This window comes from Erinaceus europaeus, chromosome 16 (genome assembly GCF_950295315.1).
Source record: "Erinaceus europaeus chromosome 16, mEriEur2.1, whole genome shotgun sequence".
Classification (NCBI taxonomy): domain Eukaryota; kingdom Metazoa; phylum Chordata; class Mammalia; order Eulipotyphla; family Erinaceidae; genus Erinaceus; species Erinaceus europaeus.
The window spans coordinates 77,537,201-77,552,547 of record NC_080177.1 but is presented as its reverse complement, the minus strand read 5'-3'; the positions used below and the strand labels follow the sequence as shown (position 1 = coordinate 77,552,547).

General features: G+C 43.5%; 1 protein-coding gene across 2 annotated transcripts in view; it reads left to right on the top strand.

Moving 5' to 3' along the window:
* Nucleotides 1-2,925: 2,925 nt before the first annotated feature.
* The window catches only part of DNAL1 (dynein axonemal light chain 1), a 28,586-nt gene continuing 16,164 nt past the window's right edge, over nt 2,926-15,347 (top strand). The window contains exons 1-4 of one of the 2 annotated variants that reach the window (XM_060175526.1): nt 2,926-2,985; nt 6,545-6,583; nt 9,096-9,205; nt 15,257-15,312. In XM_060175526.1, coding sequence (XP_060031509.1) covers nt 2,983-2,985; nt 6,545-6,583; nt 9,096-9,205; nt 15,257-15,312 — 208 coding nt within the window. In that variant the 5' untranslated portion in view covers nt 2,926-2,982. Of the gene's footprint in view, nt 2,986-6,244; nt 6,387-6,544; nt 6,584-9,095; nt 9,206-15,256; nt 15,313-15,347 lie in introns of those variants that run through there. The other variant, XM_060175527.1, reaches the window with a different exon arrangement.

The window sequence follows — 15,347 nt, the reverse complement described above, 5'->3', positions numbered from 1 at the left end:
TTATTTACCCTTTTGTTGCCCTTGTTTTATTGTTGTAGTTATTGATGTCGTCATTGTTAGACAGGACAAAGAGAAATGGAGAGAGGAGGGGAAGACAGAGAGGGGAAGAGACAGATAAGACACCTGTAGACCTGCTTCACCACCTGTGAAGCGACTCCCCTGCAGGTGGGGAGCCGGGGGCTCGAACTGGGATCCTTAGGCTGGTCCTTGTGCTTTGCGCCACGTGCATTTAACCCGCTGTGCTACCACCTGACCCCCAGAGGGGTCACTTCTAAAGCAGTGAAGCAGGTCTGGGAGGTGTCTATCTTTCTCTCCCCCTCTGTCTTCCCTTCATTCCTCAATTTCTTTCTGTCTCACCTAACGACGATAGCAATAACAACAATAACAACATCAATAACAATAACCAACAAGGGGCACAAAAGGGAAAAAATAGGCTCCAGGAGCAGTGGATTTGTAGTCGTGCAGGAAGAGCCCCAATGATAACCCTGTAGGCAAAACAAACAAAAACCACTGGTACAGTTCAACAAAAGAAAAAATAACAACCAAATAAAAAAGTGGGCCAAAGATCTAAGCAGTTTTCTTTTTTTAATTTTTAAAATTTGTGATCAATAGTAGGTTACAAGATTACAGTGTCTAGTTCCTTACCACACTCACCACCAGAGTTGTGTATCTCCATAAGCAGTTTTCTTTTTTTTAATATTTATTTTATTTATTTATTCCCTTTTGTTGCCCTTGTTGTTTTATTGTTGTAGTTATTATTGTTGTTGTCGTTGTTGGATAGGACAGAGAGAAATGGAGAGAGGAGGGGAAGACAGAGAGGAGGAGAGAAAGACAGACACCTGCAGACCTGCTTCACCGCCTGTGAAGCGACTCCCCTGCAGGTGGGGAGCCGGGGTTCGAACTGGGATCCTTGTGCCGGTCCTTGTGCTTTGCGCCACCTGCGCTTAACCCGCTGCGCTACCGCCCAACTCCCCATAAGCAGTTTTCTAAAGAAGAGATACACAAGGTCCAGAGACATATAAATAAATGTCTGATTTCAGTAATCATTAGAGAAACACAAAAGTACACTGAGATTTCACTTCATGCCTGTCAGAATGGCCCACAACAACAAAGCAGGAAATTTCAGATGTCTGAGAGGTTGTGGAGAAAAGGGAACTCTGTTACACTGCTGGTGGGAATGCAACTGGTGCAGCCCTTCTGGAAGGCTTCCCTCTCAATTTCTATCTCTATGGGAAGAAAACAAAACAAAATGCAGGAGTGAGTTTGTAGAGGACCTGAGAGCTAAGGTGGTTATCTCTGGCAAGTGGGAGGGTGGAGGGCAGAACTTTGGTAGCTGGTGTGGTATGTGATATACATTGTAATCTTACAACTTTGTAACCCACTACTAATCACAAGTATAATGGCAAGAAATAAATAAAATGAAGTCATACATCATGGCCTCCTCCTCTCTCTCTCTGTGTGTGTGTATGTGTGATTATATCTTTAGGGTGAAGCCTCGATTAGGAGATGCTCACATGCTTCCGGAAAAGGCAGAGTAACTTACAAACAGCAGCATGTATATGTCTCCCCATCTCCACATGCTGGCAACTGGACATTTCCACAACCTTTGGCTGATAGGATGTATGTGTTGGTGGGGTGGGGGCACCTCATTAAGTTAAAAAAAAAAAGAAAACAAAAAAGTTTTATGCTTTTAGCGACCTGTGGGGACTGGGGTGGCATTAGCACTAGCAAACCTCTGGGAAGACGAGATGGACTTAGAAACAGTGGTGAAAAGCTGTTGCAGTTTGGAGACTCAGAGCCGGTTGTGGAGTCAACAAGGAGGAACTTTTAACAACACCAGCAGACCTGGGGTCCCATCTCTCCGAGAGCACCCAGCCCCTACCTTCAGCTTTCTTTAAGTAAGGGCTGTGCATGGTGGTTGGGCTATGTAGCTGTTGCAAGTGTGTGTGTGTGTGTGTGTGTGTGTGTTTTCACATTACTGGCCTTGTTGTGCTCTACTCATCTGCTGCTGCTTACTCAGTGTTCAGTCTGACCTTCATCTCATTTTTTTTTTTTTTTAACCAGAACACTGCTCAGTTCTAGCTTATGGTGGAACAGGGGATTGAACCTGGGACTTTGAAGCTTCAGACAAGAGACTCTGTTTGCATAACCATTAAGCTATCTACTCCCTGCTCCCTCAACTCAATTCTTTCTTTCTCTTTCAGACTTTCTTTCTTTCTGTCTTTCAGTCTTTCCTTCTTTCTTTCGCCTCCAGGGTTATTGCTGGGGCTCAGTGCTTGCACTATGAATCCACTGCTCCTGGAGGCCATTTTTTTCCATTTATATTGCCCTTGTTGTTGTCGTTATTGTTATTGTGGCCACTGATGTCGTTGTTGGATAGGACAGAGAGAAATGGAGAGAGGAGGGGAAGACAGAGAGGGGGAGAGAAAGACAGACACCTGCAGCCCTGCTTCACCGCCAGTGAAGCGACTCCCCTGCAGGTGGGGAGCCGGGGGCTCGAACCCGGATCCTTATGCGGGTCCCTGCGCTTCGCGTCCTGTGCGCTCCACCCGCTGCGCACCGTCCCCCCCTTTGTTTCTTTTTATTTGACCTCCTGCTTAACCACCTGCGCAGTCTCCAGCTCCTGCCCAAGCCCTCCCTCTGCACATGCTCAGCCCTTCCAAAGCCTCCCCCAGTGAGCAAGCAGTCTGCAGAGGGAGAGGACTTTACCGGTTCCGCTACAGGGGCGGCAACTGCCTGCTAGGCGTCAAGTCCTCCCTCCACCTCGAGGCAGGCGCGCCGGCGGCCGGTCAGGGAAGCAGCGCGTCCCGCACCCGCTGCCCGCCGGGAGGCCGGCGCCGCCCCACAATGCTCCGCGCGCGCCACCCCGAGGGCGGAGGGACGCGGGCGCTGCCGGGGTAGCGGGCCGGGCCGCTACCCCGCGCATGCGCACTGACCCCGCGGGCCCTAGCAACCAGAGCAGTGACACTAGCAACGGGCGGAATGGTGAGTGGCCCGCGGGCCTCCCAGCCCGGAGCCGCGGCGGATCGCGAGCTGCGAGGGGGCAGGGGGCCGCGGAGTGTAGGAGTGGGAGTCAGGATCCTCTGACGGTGGGAGCGGGAGCGGGCGGCGCTCGGGGGAGTCAGAGGCCCGAGGCGAAAGGCAAGAGGTGGGGTGACGGGGGTCCGGGAGGAGGGCGGCCCGGGGCCGAGGCGGTTCAGAGCGGGGCGGCGGACCCGGGTGCGGAGGCGATGCGCTGCGAGGGGCAGCGTGGGCCGGGGCCGCGCTCGGAGCCGTGGCTCGGGGCTGTCGCCCGGGGAGGCGGCGGTGCGGCAGCCCGACCGCAGCGCTGTGCCCTCCGGGTGCGTCGGGGCATCTGCTCGGCGTCCTGCGCAGCCCGCACCCGGGACCCGCGGGACACGCGCGTGGTGCGGCTGCGGCTGCGGCTGGCGGCGAGCACCGGCTTCTCTCTCTGTCTCTGTCTCTGTCTCACAGGACAGAGAGAAACTGAGAGGGGACAGGAGGTAGAAGGAGACGGGGGGAGAGAGAGAGAGAGAGAGAGAGAGAGAGAGAGAGACCTGCAGCCCCGCTTCAGCACGCGTGAAGCTTTCCCCCCTCCAGGTGGGGACCAGGGGCTTGAACCTCCGTCCTTCCGCCCTGTAATGTGTGCGCTTAACCAGGTGCGCCACCACCTGGCCCCAATAATAATTTTAAAAATGTTTTTTAAAAATTAGTTTATAAGACATGGAGATGATTTCACATGAGGGAGGGAAGGAGAGAAGAAGAAACGGGGGGGGGGGGTAGAGGCGGGGGAGAAGGAGGGACCAAGATATACATGCTGCACCCAGGACTGAACTGGTAGCCTCTGGAAGGAGAATCCTGTGCATTACCAGTTGAGCTATGCACTCACCACCACAGACAGACAGACAGACACACACACACACACACACACACACACACAGGTTCCAATACTTTAAAAAAATATTTATTTCCTTTTTGCTGCCCTTGTTGTTTTATTGCTGTAGTTATTATTGTTGTTGTTGTTATTGATGTCGTCATTGTTGGATAGGACAGAGAGAAATGGAGAGAGGAGGGGAAGACAGAGAGGGGGAGAGAAAGACAGACACCTGCAGACCTGCTTCACCGCCTGGGAAGCGACTCCCCTGCAGGTGGGGAGCCCGGGGTTCGAACCGGGATCCTTAGGCCGGTCCCTGCGCTTTGCACCATGTGCGCTTAACCCGCTGCGCTACCGCCCGATTCCCAGGTTCCAATACTTTTTATCTCTGGACGGAAACTGGATGTAGGAAGTTGAAATTAGGAACTCATACATGCCTTCAACTACAAGATCACTACACTTGTAAAAGCAGCTCCCTCCCGCCTTTTTCCTTTTCCTCTACTACACAAGCATTTGCTGAAAGCCATTGCCAAAGAAAATAATCTGGAACCAGACTTCAGAAACATTACGGAGCCCAAGTTTTATCTCTAGTGATGAAAAAAAAAGTCAACCCCAAATCATTCTGAAAGTGCAGACTTTGAGAACTACTGAAATATCTTCAAACAGAATCAGAACCAGTAATTAAATGAAGTTTGTTGAGGCGTGTCCTCTGCTGGGTGAACTATCTGTTGACTTACAGTAAAAACTTTTTTTTTTGCACCAGAGCACTTATAATATTACTTCCCATTTTTTAAAAAATATTTTTATCTTTATTTATTTATTGTATAGAGACAGCCAGAAATCAAGAGGGAAAGGGGTGACAGAGCAGGAGAGAGACAGAAAGACACGTGCAATACTGCTTTCCCACTTGCAAAGCTTTCCCCCTGTAGATGGGGACCAGGGGCTCGAACCCAGGTCCTTGCAAACTGTAACATGTGTGCTCAACCAGATTTGCCACACCTTGCGCCCAACTTCCCAATTTGGACTGGGTGGTGGTGCACCCAGTTGAGCACATACATTACTATGCACTAGGACCTGGGTTCAAGCCCCCTGCTCCCTACCTACAGGGGGGAGCTTCACCAACAGTGAAGCAGGTTGCTCAGCATTGGTTTATATTGGTATCGGAAGGTTTTAGTGTGGTGCCCCACACCTACATATTTGTGGATATACAACTCATCACAACCACACTGACCTGTACCATCACACCAGATAGTGTTCTCCACTACTTCCCCTCTGCCCACAATAAATTAACTTTTTTTTTTCTGTCTCTGCACAATTCTAACACGCTGGGTGCATGTTCTCTCTCCCACTCTCTCTCTCTTTCTCTCTCTTTTTTTTTTTTCCTGCCTCCAGAGTTATCGCTGAGGCTGGTGCCTGCACTATGAATCCACTGCTCCTAGAGGCCATTTTTCCCATTTTGTTGCCCTTGTTGTTATTGCTTTTGTTGTTGCTGGATAGGACAGAAAGATTGAGAGATGAAGGGAAGACAGAGATGAGAGAAAGATAGATCTGCAGATCTGCTTCACCGCCTGTGAGGCGAGCCCCCCGAAGGTGGGGAGCCAAGGGCTCGAACCTGGGTCCTTGAGCCGGTCCTTGCACTTTGCACCATGTGTGCTTAACCCGCTGTGCTACCCCTCTCTCTCTTTAATCTTAGACAGAGAGAAGGAGACTAAGAAGAGCTGCCACACACCCTCCCGCACTGCTGGTGGGAATGTCAATGGGTCCAGCCTCTGAGGAGGACAGTCTGGAGAACTCTCAGAAGGCGAGAAATGGACCTACCCTCTGACCCTGCAATTCCTCTCCTGGGGATATAACCTAAGGAACCCAACACATCCATCCAAAAAGATCTGTGTACACATATGTTCTTGGCAGCACAATTTGTAATAGCCAAAACCTGGAAGCAACCCAGGTGTCCAACAACAGATGAGTGGCTGAGCAAGTTGTGGTCTAGATACACAATGGAATACTACTCAGCTGTAAAAAATGGTGACTTCACCGTTTTCAGCCTGTCTTGGATGGAGGTTGAAAAATTCATGTTAAATGAAATAAGTCAGAAACAGAAGGATGAATATGGGATGATCTCACTCTCAGGCAGAAGTTGAAAAACAAGATCAGAAAAGAAAACACAAGTAGAACCTGAACTGGAATTGGCATATCGCACCAAAGTAAAAGACTCTAGGGTGGGTGGGTGGGGAGAATACAGGTCCATGAAGGATGACAGAGGATCTAGTGGGGGTTGTATTGTTCTATGGAAAACTGAGAAATGCTAAGCATGTACAAACTATTATGTTTACTGTTGAATGTAAAACATTAATTCCCCAATAAAGAAATTAAAAGAAGAAGAAGAAGAAGAAGAGCTACCACACAACACCACTGCACCACCTTTGAAGCTTCCCTTGTGTGTGGTGCTCGTATGTGATGCTGGGGACTCAAACCTGGGTCCTTGCACACGGTAGCATATACACTCTAGTAGGTGAGCTACCTCTCAGCTCCCAATAACTTAACTTTTTAATAGCAGACATGAACTAGAATATTTACATAACAGATTATTATATATAATGATTATTTCATGGAAGTTGAATCACTAAATGATACCAATAAAGATAACTTTGCTTTTTCTCTCCTTTTAAGGCAAAAGCAACAACAATAAAGGAAGCCCTAGCCCGGTGGGTGAGTATATGAATGTTTATTTTTTCATAAGCTACACAAGACTTTTTGAATAGTTATTTGAATATGGTCGCTCAATACAAGATACCTTTGGAACTGTCTAGCTATCTGGGTTGTAATGGTGGATGTATGAACCTACACAGGTGGTAAAATCGCATAGAATTTAATACACATAGAGGAAAAAAACATACGTAGAAAGGAGAACAGATTGGAAATATCAACTGAGTAAAATCAGTTGACTGTACTGCTATCAATTATTTTTAATGTTTTTCACCAGAGCACTACTCATCTCTAGCTTATAGTGGTGTGGGGGATTGAACTGGGGACTTTGGAGCCTCAGGCATGTGAGTCTCTTTGCATAACCATTATGCTGTCTGTCCCTACACTATTAATATTTTGATTGTGATATTATACTATGAAGTGTTACTCTTGAGAAAAACGGGAAAGTGTACAAAGGATATTTCTGTACCCTAACTTTTTTTTATTTTTAGTGGCATTGAGACCTTGCGTGTGTATGATTCCACCAATCCCAAGCAAACCCTTTCATTAATTTTACCTGATAGAGATATAGAGAGACAGAGACAGAGATCCATCAGTTAAACAAGAGAAGGTAAGTGCTGGAGAGGATGTGAAGAGGAACTCTACTACACCGTTACTGGAAGTGCAGATTCACGCAGCCATTATGGAGAGCAGTGTGGAGAGTCCTTAAACAATTACAAGTGGGAACACCTTATGATCCAGCAATTCCACTGCTAAGCTTTTGCCCACAGATATAGGAACACCGATTGCAAGGGATATATGCACCCCCATGTTCATAGTGGCTTTATTCACAGTAGCAAAAATATGGAAGCAACCAAAACGCTCTTTGACAGATGACTGGATAAAAAGAATATGGGACATGTATTCGTGGATGACTATTCAGCAGTGAAAAAAAAAAAGATGATATTATGTCCTTTGGGATAAAGTGAATGAAACTGGAGAAGAATATCCTTAGTGAGGCAAGTAAGGAGGTAAAGGGCGACTACAGAATGGTTTCACTACTGTGGAATATAGAGAACTGAGCATACAGTGGACTGGAGGTGGTGCAGTGGATGGGGCATTGATTGGACTCTCAAGCATCCGTCCATGGCAGCACATGTACCAGAGTGATGTCTGGTTCTTTCTCTCTCTCCTCCTATCTTTCTCATTAATAAATAAAATCTTAAAAAAAAAAAAAAAGATTCTCTTGAAATAATGCAAAAAAAAATTTGGGGGATTTTCTTTCTGAATAAGCTATAACAAGGCATAATGAGTAAGATCACCAGAAATAGCAGACTGCATATTCAGACCCACAAAGGCTATTACCACTGATGTCATTAGATACAGATTTAAGACCTATATGTAGTATCTTTAAATGGATAGACACATTCAAAAAAGGATGATCTTATCACAACATTTGATAAGGGAGTTTTAAAAATGTTAGTAATATTATCTCAAAGAATTAGAAAAATAAATTTTGGGAAATAGGATTTCTTTTTTTTAAGGATTCTTTATTTTCTTATTTATTTCCTTTTTGTTGCCCTTGTTGTTTCCATTGTTGTTGTCGTTGTTGTTGTTGTTGGATAGGAGAGAGAAATGGAGAGAGGAAGGGAAGACAGAGAGGGGGAGAGAAAGATAGACACCTGCAGACCTGCTTCACCGCCTGTAAAATGACTCCCCTGCAGTTGGGGAGCCGAGGGCTCGAACCTGGATCCTTATGCTGGTCCTTGGGCTTTGCACCACATGCGCTTATCCCACTATGCTACCGCCCGACTCCCAGGAAATAGGATTTCAATGAGTAAATATATCAGACAGAGGTATTTGACAATGGATTGAGTGCCACAGGACTTCCATTTTACATATGGTAGTATAGATACTAGGATAATCATGTTACTTAAAACACTTTAAGATAATATGTAAGTTCTAATTGCCAAATTAGATTCAAATGAATTGCATGGGTAGGGGAGATAGCATTTGCAGATAATGGCTTTGCAAAGAGAATCTCATACCTGAGGCTCCAACGTCCCCAGCTCGATTCCCAGCCCCACCATAAGCCAGAGATGAGCAATGCTCTTGAAAAAACAAAATTATTACTTAAACAATTAACAGGAATGCAGAGTTATTCAATACAGGTAAATGTTTTGAAGTAAGTATTGAAGACCCTTGGGAAATTCTGGTCTTTGAGCTCACATTTAATCTTTTTTTTTATTGTAGTTATTGTTGTTATTGATGTCGTCATTGTTGGATAAGATAGAGAGAAATGGAGAAAGGAGGGGAAGACAGAGAGGGGGAGAGAAAGACAGACACCTGCAGACCTGCTTCACCGCCTGTGAAGCGACTCCCCTGCAGGTGGGGAGCCGAGGACTCAAACCAGGATCCTTACTCCAGTCATTGCGTTTTGTGCCACTTGCGCTTAACCTGCTGCACTACCACACGACTCCCATGAGCTCACATTTTAATGAAGAATTATTTTCTTCCAAATGTCTGTTCATCATAGGAAGAGAAAAGCGGTCAGAAGCCATCTGAAGCCAAAGAAATAAAACTTTATGCCCAGATCCCCCCCATAGAGAAGATGGATGCATCTTTGTCCACACTTGCTAACTGCGAGTAAGTCTGTCTTTTTCTCCTCTTACCTTTCTTGTGTTGCTGTTAAGTTTCCCTGCCTTTGCTAATTACACAAATTTGATAAATTTTTGCTTTCTGTATCCTTTTTAAAAATTTTTCTTAATATAAATCTCCCTTTGACGGCTAAACCTCAAAGGTTTTGAAAATGGACAAAGGATTACTGATTTATAGAATTATTAATAGAGTAATGTTGAATAATATATTTTTATAGTGTGATTTTTACATTTTATTAAAAATGTTAAATTTTGATTTTATTTATTTTGTGAGAGGGGGCGATGGGGGAAAGAGGCCAGGGCATCATGCATTCTGGTATATGCAGTCCCAGGGATCCAACATAGGACCTCACGCTTCTAAGTCTAGAATTTACTGCTATGCCACCTCCTGGACCACTGTATTTGTTTTTTTATTGAGAAATAGAAAAAAAGTATTTTGCTCTGCAGTTTTACTCTGCCAGTTACACCCAGAGTCTCACACACACAGGGAACACATTATAAAATTGAGCCGCCTCCCTTGCCTAATGCAGTTTTTATAATATATCTGGAAAATGGAAATGTCCTTGTTTCTTGGGAGGATCTAGATAACACAGTAAAACTAAAACTCTTCAATAATACTGCGTTAGAAAAATTACTTATAAGCAGGAAAGAGAGAAAGAGAGAGATTGAGAGAAAACCAGAGCATCGCTTTGGCAGGGGATTGAACTTGTATAAGAGTCCAACATTTTGGGAGTCGGCGGTAGCGCAGCGGATTAAACGCACGTGGTGCAAAGTGCAAGGACTGGCATAAGGATCCCGGTTGGAACCTCGGCTCCCTGCCTGCAGGGGAGTCGATTCACAGGCGGCAAAGCAGGTCTGCAGGTGTCTATCTTTCTCTGTCCTCCCCTTGTCTCTCAATTTCTCTCTATCCTATCCAACAACGACGACATCAACAACAATAAAAAAAAAAAAAAAGAGTCCAACATTTTATCCACTGTACCAACTCCCAGGCTATAATAGTGCTTTTTTTTTTTTTTTTTTGAAGAACCAGACAAAACTCTGGTTCATGTGCTGTGCTGCTGGGGATTGAACTCGGGACCTCATGCTTGAGAATCTAGTGCTTTATCCACTGCACCACCTCCCAGACCACTATAATAGTGCACTTTCTTAGAAAATCATCCACTGGTCAGTAGTATCCTGACCAAAGTCCTTACAGATACTGCTTACAACAAAAACTTTTCAGGGGCAGGGAGATAGTAAAGTGGTTATGCAAAAGAATTTCATACATGAATTTTCAAGGTCCTCCCAAAACTTTTAAAATTACAAAATGCATCGGTGGTCTGGGAGACAGTGCAGTGCAGAAAGCATTGGACTCTCAAGCATGAGGTCCTAAGTTCGATACCCAGCAGTACATGTACCAGAGTGATGTCTGGATCTTTCTCTCTCTCCTCCTATCTTTCTCATTAATAAATAAATACATCTTTAAAAATAAAAATACATGTATGTGGTCAGGAAGATTGTACAGCAGTTCTATACCAGACCTGTATGCCAAAAGCCAGAGGTCCCAGGTTCAATCCCCAGCACCACCATAGACAAGAGCTAAGCAGTGCTTTGGTCTCTTCTCTCTCTCATTAAAGTAAATAAATACTTGTTTAAAAGTTAAAAATAAATTAAAGGGAGTCGGGCGGTAGCACAGCAGGTTAAGCGCAGGTGGTGCAAAGCACAAGGACCGACATAAAGATCCTGGTTCGACCCTCCGGCTCCCCATCTTCAGGGGAGTTGCTTCACAGGCAGTGAAGCAGGTCTGTAGGTGTCTGTCTTTCTCTCCCCTTCTCTGTCTCTCCACTTCTCTCTGTCCTATTCAACAACAACGACATCAATAACAATAACAAGATGGGGGAAAAATGGCCTCCAGGAGCAGTGGATTCACAGTGCCAGCAGCAAGCCCCAGCAATAACCCTGGAAGCAAAAAAGAAAAAAAAAAAAATTAAAGATGTGGGCAGGGATAGATAGCATAATAGTTTTGCAAAGAGACCCTCCTGCCTGAGGTTCCTAAGTCCCAGGTTCAATCCCCTGCACCACCATAAGCCAGAGCTGAGCAGTGCTCTGGTAAATAAAAAAATAAAAGTCAAATGTGTATATTCTGAAACATCCAGAAAACATACACTGAGAAATATCAGCTACACTTGCAACACCATTTGGGGGCCGGGTCAGCATTTGACACAGCCTTCACTTTCTTCTATGATCCTATCTTTTCCATAACTTTAAGTTATCAGAGAAATATAAATTTCTTTTCTTAATACACACTTCTTTTTTTAAAAAAATATTTATTTATTTGATTTGCTAGGACAGAGAGAAACTCAGAAAAGAAGGGAAGATAAACACCTGTTTCAACACTTGTGAAGCTTCACCCCTGGAGTTGAGGGCCAGAGGTTTGAACCCAGGTCCTTGTACATGGTAACATGTGCACTCAACCAAGTGTGCCACCATCAGACCCCGTCCTAAATATATACTGCTTTAAAGGCTTCTAGAACTAATTTGAGGCGATTGTAAGGTGCCTGCTTATAGACGCAGTGTCAGTGAATGCAGAGCTGTTCATCTTCTCTCTCCCTCTCTCTCCCTCCCTCCCCTCTCTCTATATATAATTCCTAGGCCACCTAATTAAGTCTCTATGCAGGAGGTAAGCCCTGCCCCAAAGTTGAAGAAAATATCGACTGATGTAACCTAGGACTTTGTATTTATAATAAATAAGCAACTTGGGTGATTCTTGAACACATATTTGTGAAACTGTGCATTAGATTAATACATGTTTTGTTGTTGTTTGTTTTGGGATTAAAGGAAAAAGCAGACTTCGAGTTATTTTGTGTAATTCGTTCTTTGTATATTGCCTAAAACTCCACCTTGTGCGATGTGAGAGAGGAGGCAGTGGCTGGAGTACTGGACTTGCAAACACGAGGTCCTAAGTTTGATCCCCAGAATCCACTGTGCCAGAATGATGCCCTGGTTCTCTTTCTCATAAATGAATAATTGTCTTTAAAAAATCCACCTTGGGCCCCACACTTATGGACATCTAATCTTTGACAAAGGGGCTCAGACTATTAAATGGGGAGAGCAGAGTCTCTTCAACAAATGGTGTTGGAAACAATGGGTTGAAACATGCAGAAGAATGAAACTGAACCACTGTATTTCACCAAATACAAAAGTAAATTCTAAGCGGATCAAGGACTTGGATGTTAGACCACAAACTATCAGATACTTAGAGGAAAATATTGGCAGCACTCTTTTCCATGTACATTTTAAAGACATCTTTAATGAAACAAATCCAATTACAAGGAAGACTAAGGCAAGTATAAACCTATGGGACTACATCACATTAAAAAGCTTCTTCACAGCAAAAGAAACCACTACCCAAACCAAGAGACCCCTCACAGAATGAGAGAAGATCTTTACATGCCATACATCAAACAAGAGTTTAATAACCAACATATATAAAGAGCTTGCCAAACTCAACAAGACAACAAATAACCCCATCCAAAAATGGGGGGAGGACATGGACAGAATATTCACCACAGAAGAGATCCAAAAGGCTGAGAGACACATGAAAAAATGCTCCAAGTCTCTGATTGTCAGAGAAATGTAAATCAAGACAACAATGAGATATCACTTCACTCCAGTGAGAATGTCAGACATCAGAAAAGGTAACAGCAGCAAATGCTGGAGAGGGTGTGGGGTCAAAGGAACCCTCCTACACTGCTGGTGGGAATGTCAATTGGTCCAACCTCTGTGGAGAACAGTCTGGAGAACTCTCCGAAGGCTAGAAATGGACCTACCCTATGACCCTGCAATTCTTCTCCTGGGGATAGATCCTAAAGGAACCCAACATATCCATCCAAAAAGATCTGTGTACACATATGTTCTTGGCAGCACAATTTGTAATAGCCAAAACCTGGAAGCAACCCAGGTGTCCAACAACAGATGAGTGGCTGAGCAAGTTGTGGTCTAGATACACAATGGAATACTACTCAGCTGTAAAAAATGGTGACTTCACCGTTTTCAGCCAATCTTGGATGGACCTTGAAAAAATCATGTTGAGTGAAATAAGTCAGAAACAGAAGGATGAATATGGGATGATCTCACTCTCAGGCAGAAGTTGAAAAACAAGATCAGAAAAGAAAACACAAGTAGAACCTGAAATGGAATTGTCATATTGCACCAAAGTAAAGGACTCTGGGGTGGGTGGGGGGGGCAGAGAATACAGATCCAAGAAGGATGACAGAGGACCTAGTGGGGGTTGTATTGTTATATGGGAAACTGGGGAATATTATGCATATACAAATTATTGTACTTACTGTTGAACGTAAAACATTAATTCCCCAATAAAAAGAAGAAGAAGAAAAAAAGAATCTACCAAACCTGTACAAATGAATAACAGTGGAATTCACATAACAGTGTAGAAAAAAAGGCTAAAATGAAAGTCTATCCTGTATGAATCATTTGTGAATATTGAAAATATACAAAAGTAATGTGATCTCTTTAATTGTATAATAGTAGTAAACTCCTTCCAGAAATCCACTCAAAAATATTTGCAATACAAGTTCACTCTTGAGAAACAGTGACTTGAAAAGGCTAAAGAGAGTTTCAGCAAGATCAACAATATTGTTTATTGACCTAAAAGTTGTGTACAGAGTATTTAACTTGTGAAATTACACTAGCTGTACAGTTTTGGTCTGTGTGTCTTTGAAAATAAATCAGCACAGAAATTAGAAAAAAAAAATCCACCTTGAGGGGGGCCAGGCAGTAGCACAGTGGGTTAAGTTTACATGGCGCAAAGCACAAGGACCGCAGTAAGGACCCTGGTTAAAGCCCCTGGCTCCCCACCTGCAGGGGGTCGCTTCACATGTGGTGAAGCAGGTCTGCAGGTATCTGTCTTTTTCTCCCCCTCTCTGTCCTCCCCTCCTCTCTTGATTTTTCTCTGTCCTATCCAACAACAATGACAGCAATAACAACAACAATAACTATAACAATGATAAACAACAAGGGCAACAAAAGGGAAAAAATAGCCTCCAGGAGCAGTGGATTAGTAGTGCAGACAATGAATTCTGCAATAACCCTGGAGGCAAAAAAATAAAAGAAAAAAAGAAAATCCACCTTGATTTTTTGTTTGTTTTGCTTAAAAAGCATGGTTTTCAAAAAGCATGATTTTAAATTTATTTTGATTTTACCTTTTTATCACAAAGTCATCTTCAAGATAAATATTTAGAAAGGTTTGCATTCTGTACCAAAGTACCTTTAACATTGCTTAGAAAACTGTGCCTTGTTTTCCTTATCTGTAAAATACGGATAATAACAATACTTATTTCACAGAATTATTGTGACGGTTCAAGTATCAGTAGTCTGTGTCTGTAAATTACTTAAAAGAATACTGGGCGCATATTAAAGGGTCAACAAAACTAACATATTTTTTTCATATACTGTTTACTATGATATTAGACTTTGTCGTGAAAGGAAAACCAAGGGTGGCCGGGTGGTGGCACACCTGGTTGAGCGCACATATTACAGTGCGCAAAGACCTGGGTTCAAGCCCCTGGTCCCCAACTGCAGGGGGAAAGCTTTGCAAGTGGTGAAGCAGGGCTGCAGGTGTCTCTCTGTCTCTCTCCCTCTCTATCTCCCCCTACCTTCTTGATTTTCGGTTGTCTCTATCCAATAAATAAGGATAATAATAAAATTTTTAAACAAAAAATAAAGGAAAACCAAGAATCCATAATTGTTTCCTTAAATTTTAAGTTTTATATAATTAAAATATGTATAGAAAAAAGTCTAGATAAATATATACAATTTATCAAATTAAGATAAAGTTAGTACTTTTGTCACCGAAAAAAAGAAAACAGATTTCAAAGTGGAAAAATGTGTGTCATGTTTGAGAGGGAAAATGAAGGATTCAGAGGGAAAAAAGAAATATGACGAATACTTTCTGTGGATACTTGAGGGATAATTTCTGATATGCCATTTCCAATTTTTTTCATATTAACTCAAATTTCTTCTTCTTTTTTTTCTTTTTAAGGAAGCTTTCATTGTCTACAAACTGCATTGAAAAAATTGCCAACCTGAATGGCTTAAGTAAGTGATCCACAGTAACAGGGGGTTCTTAATTT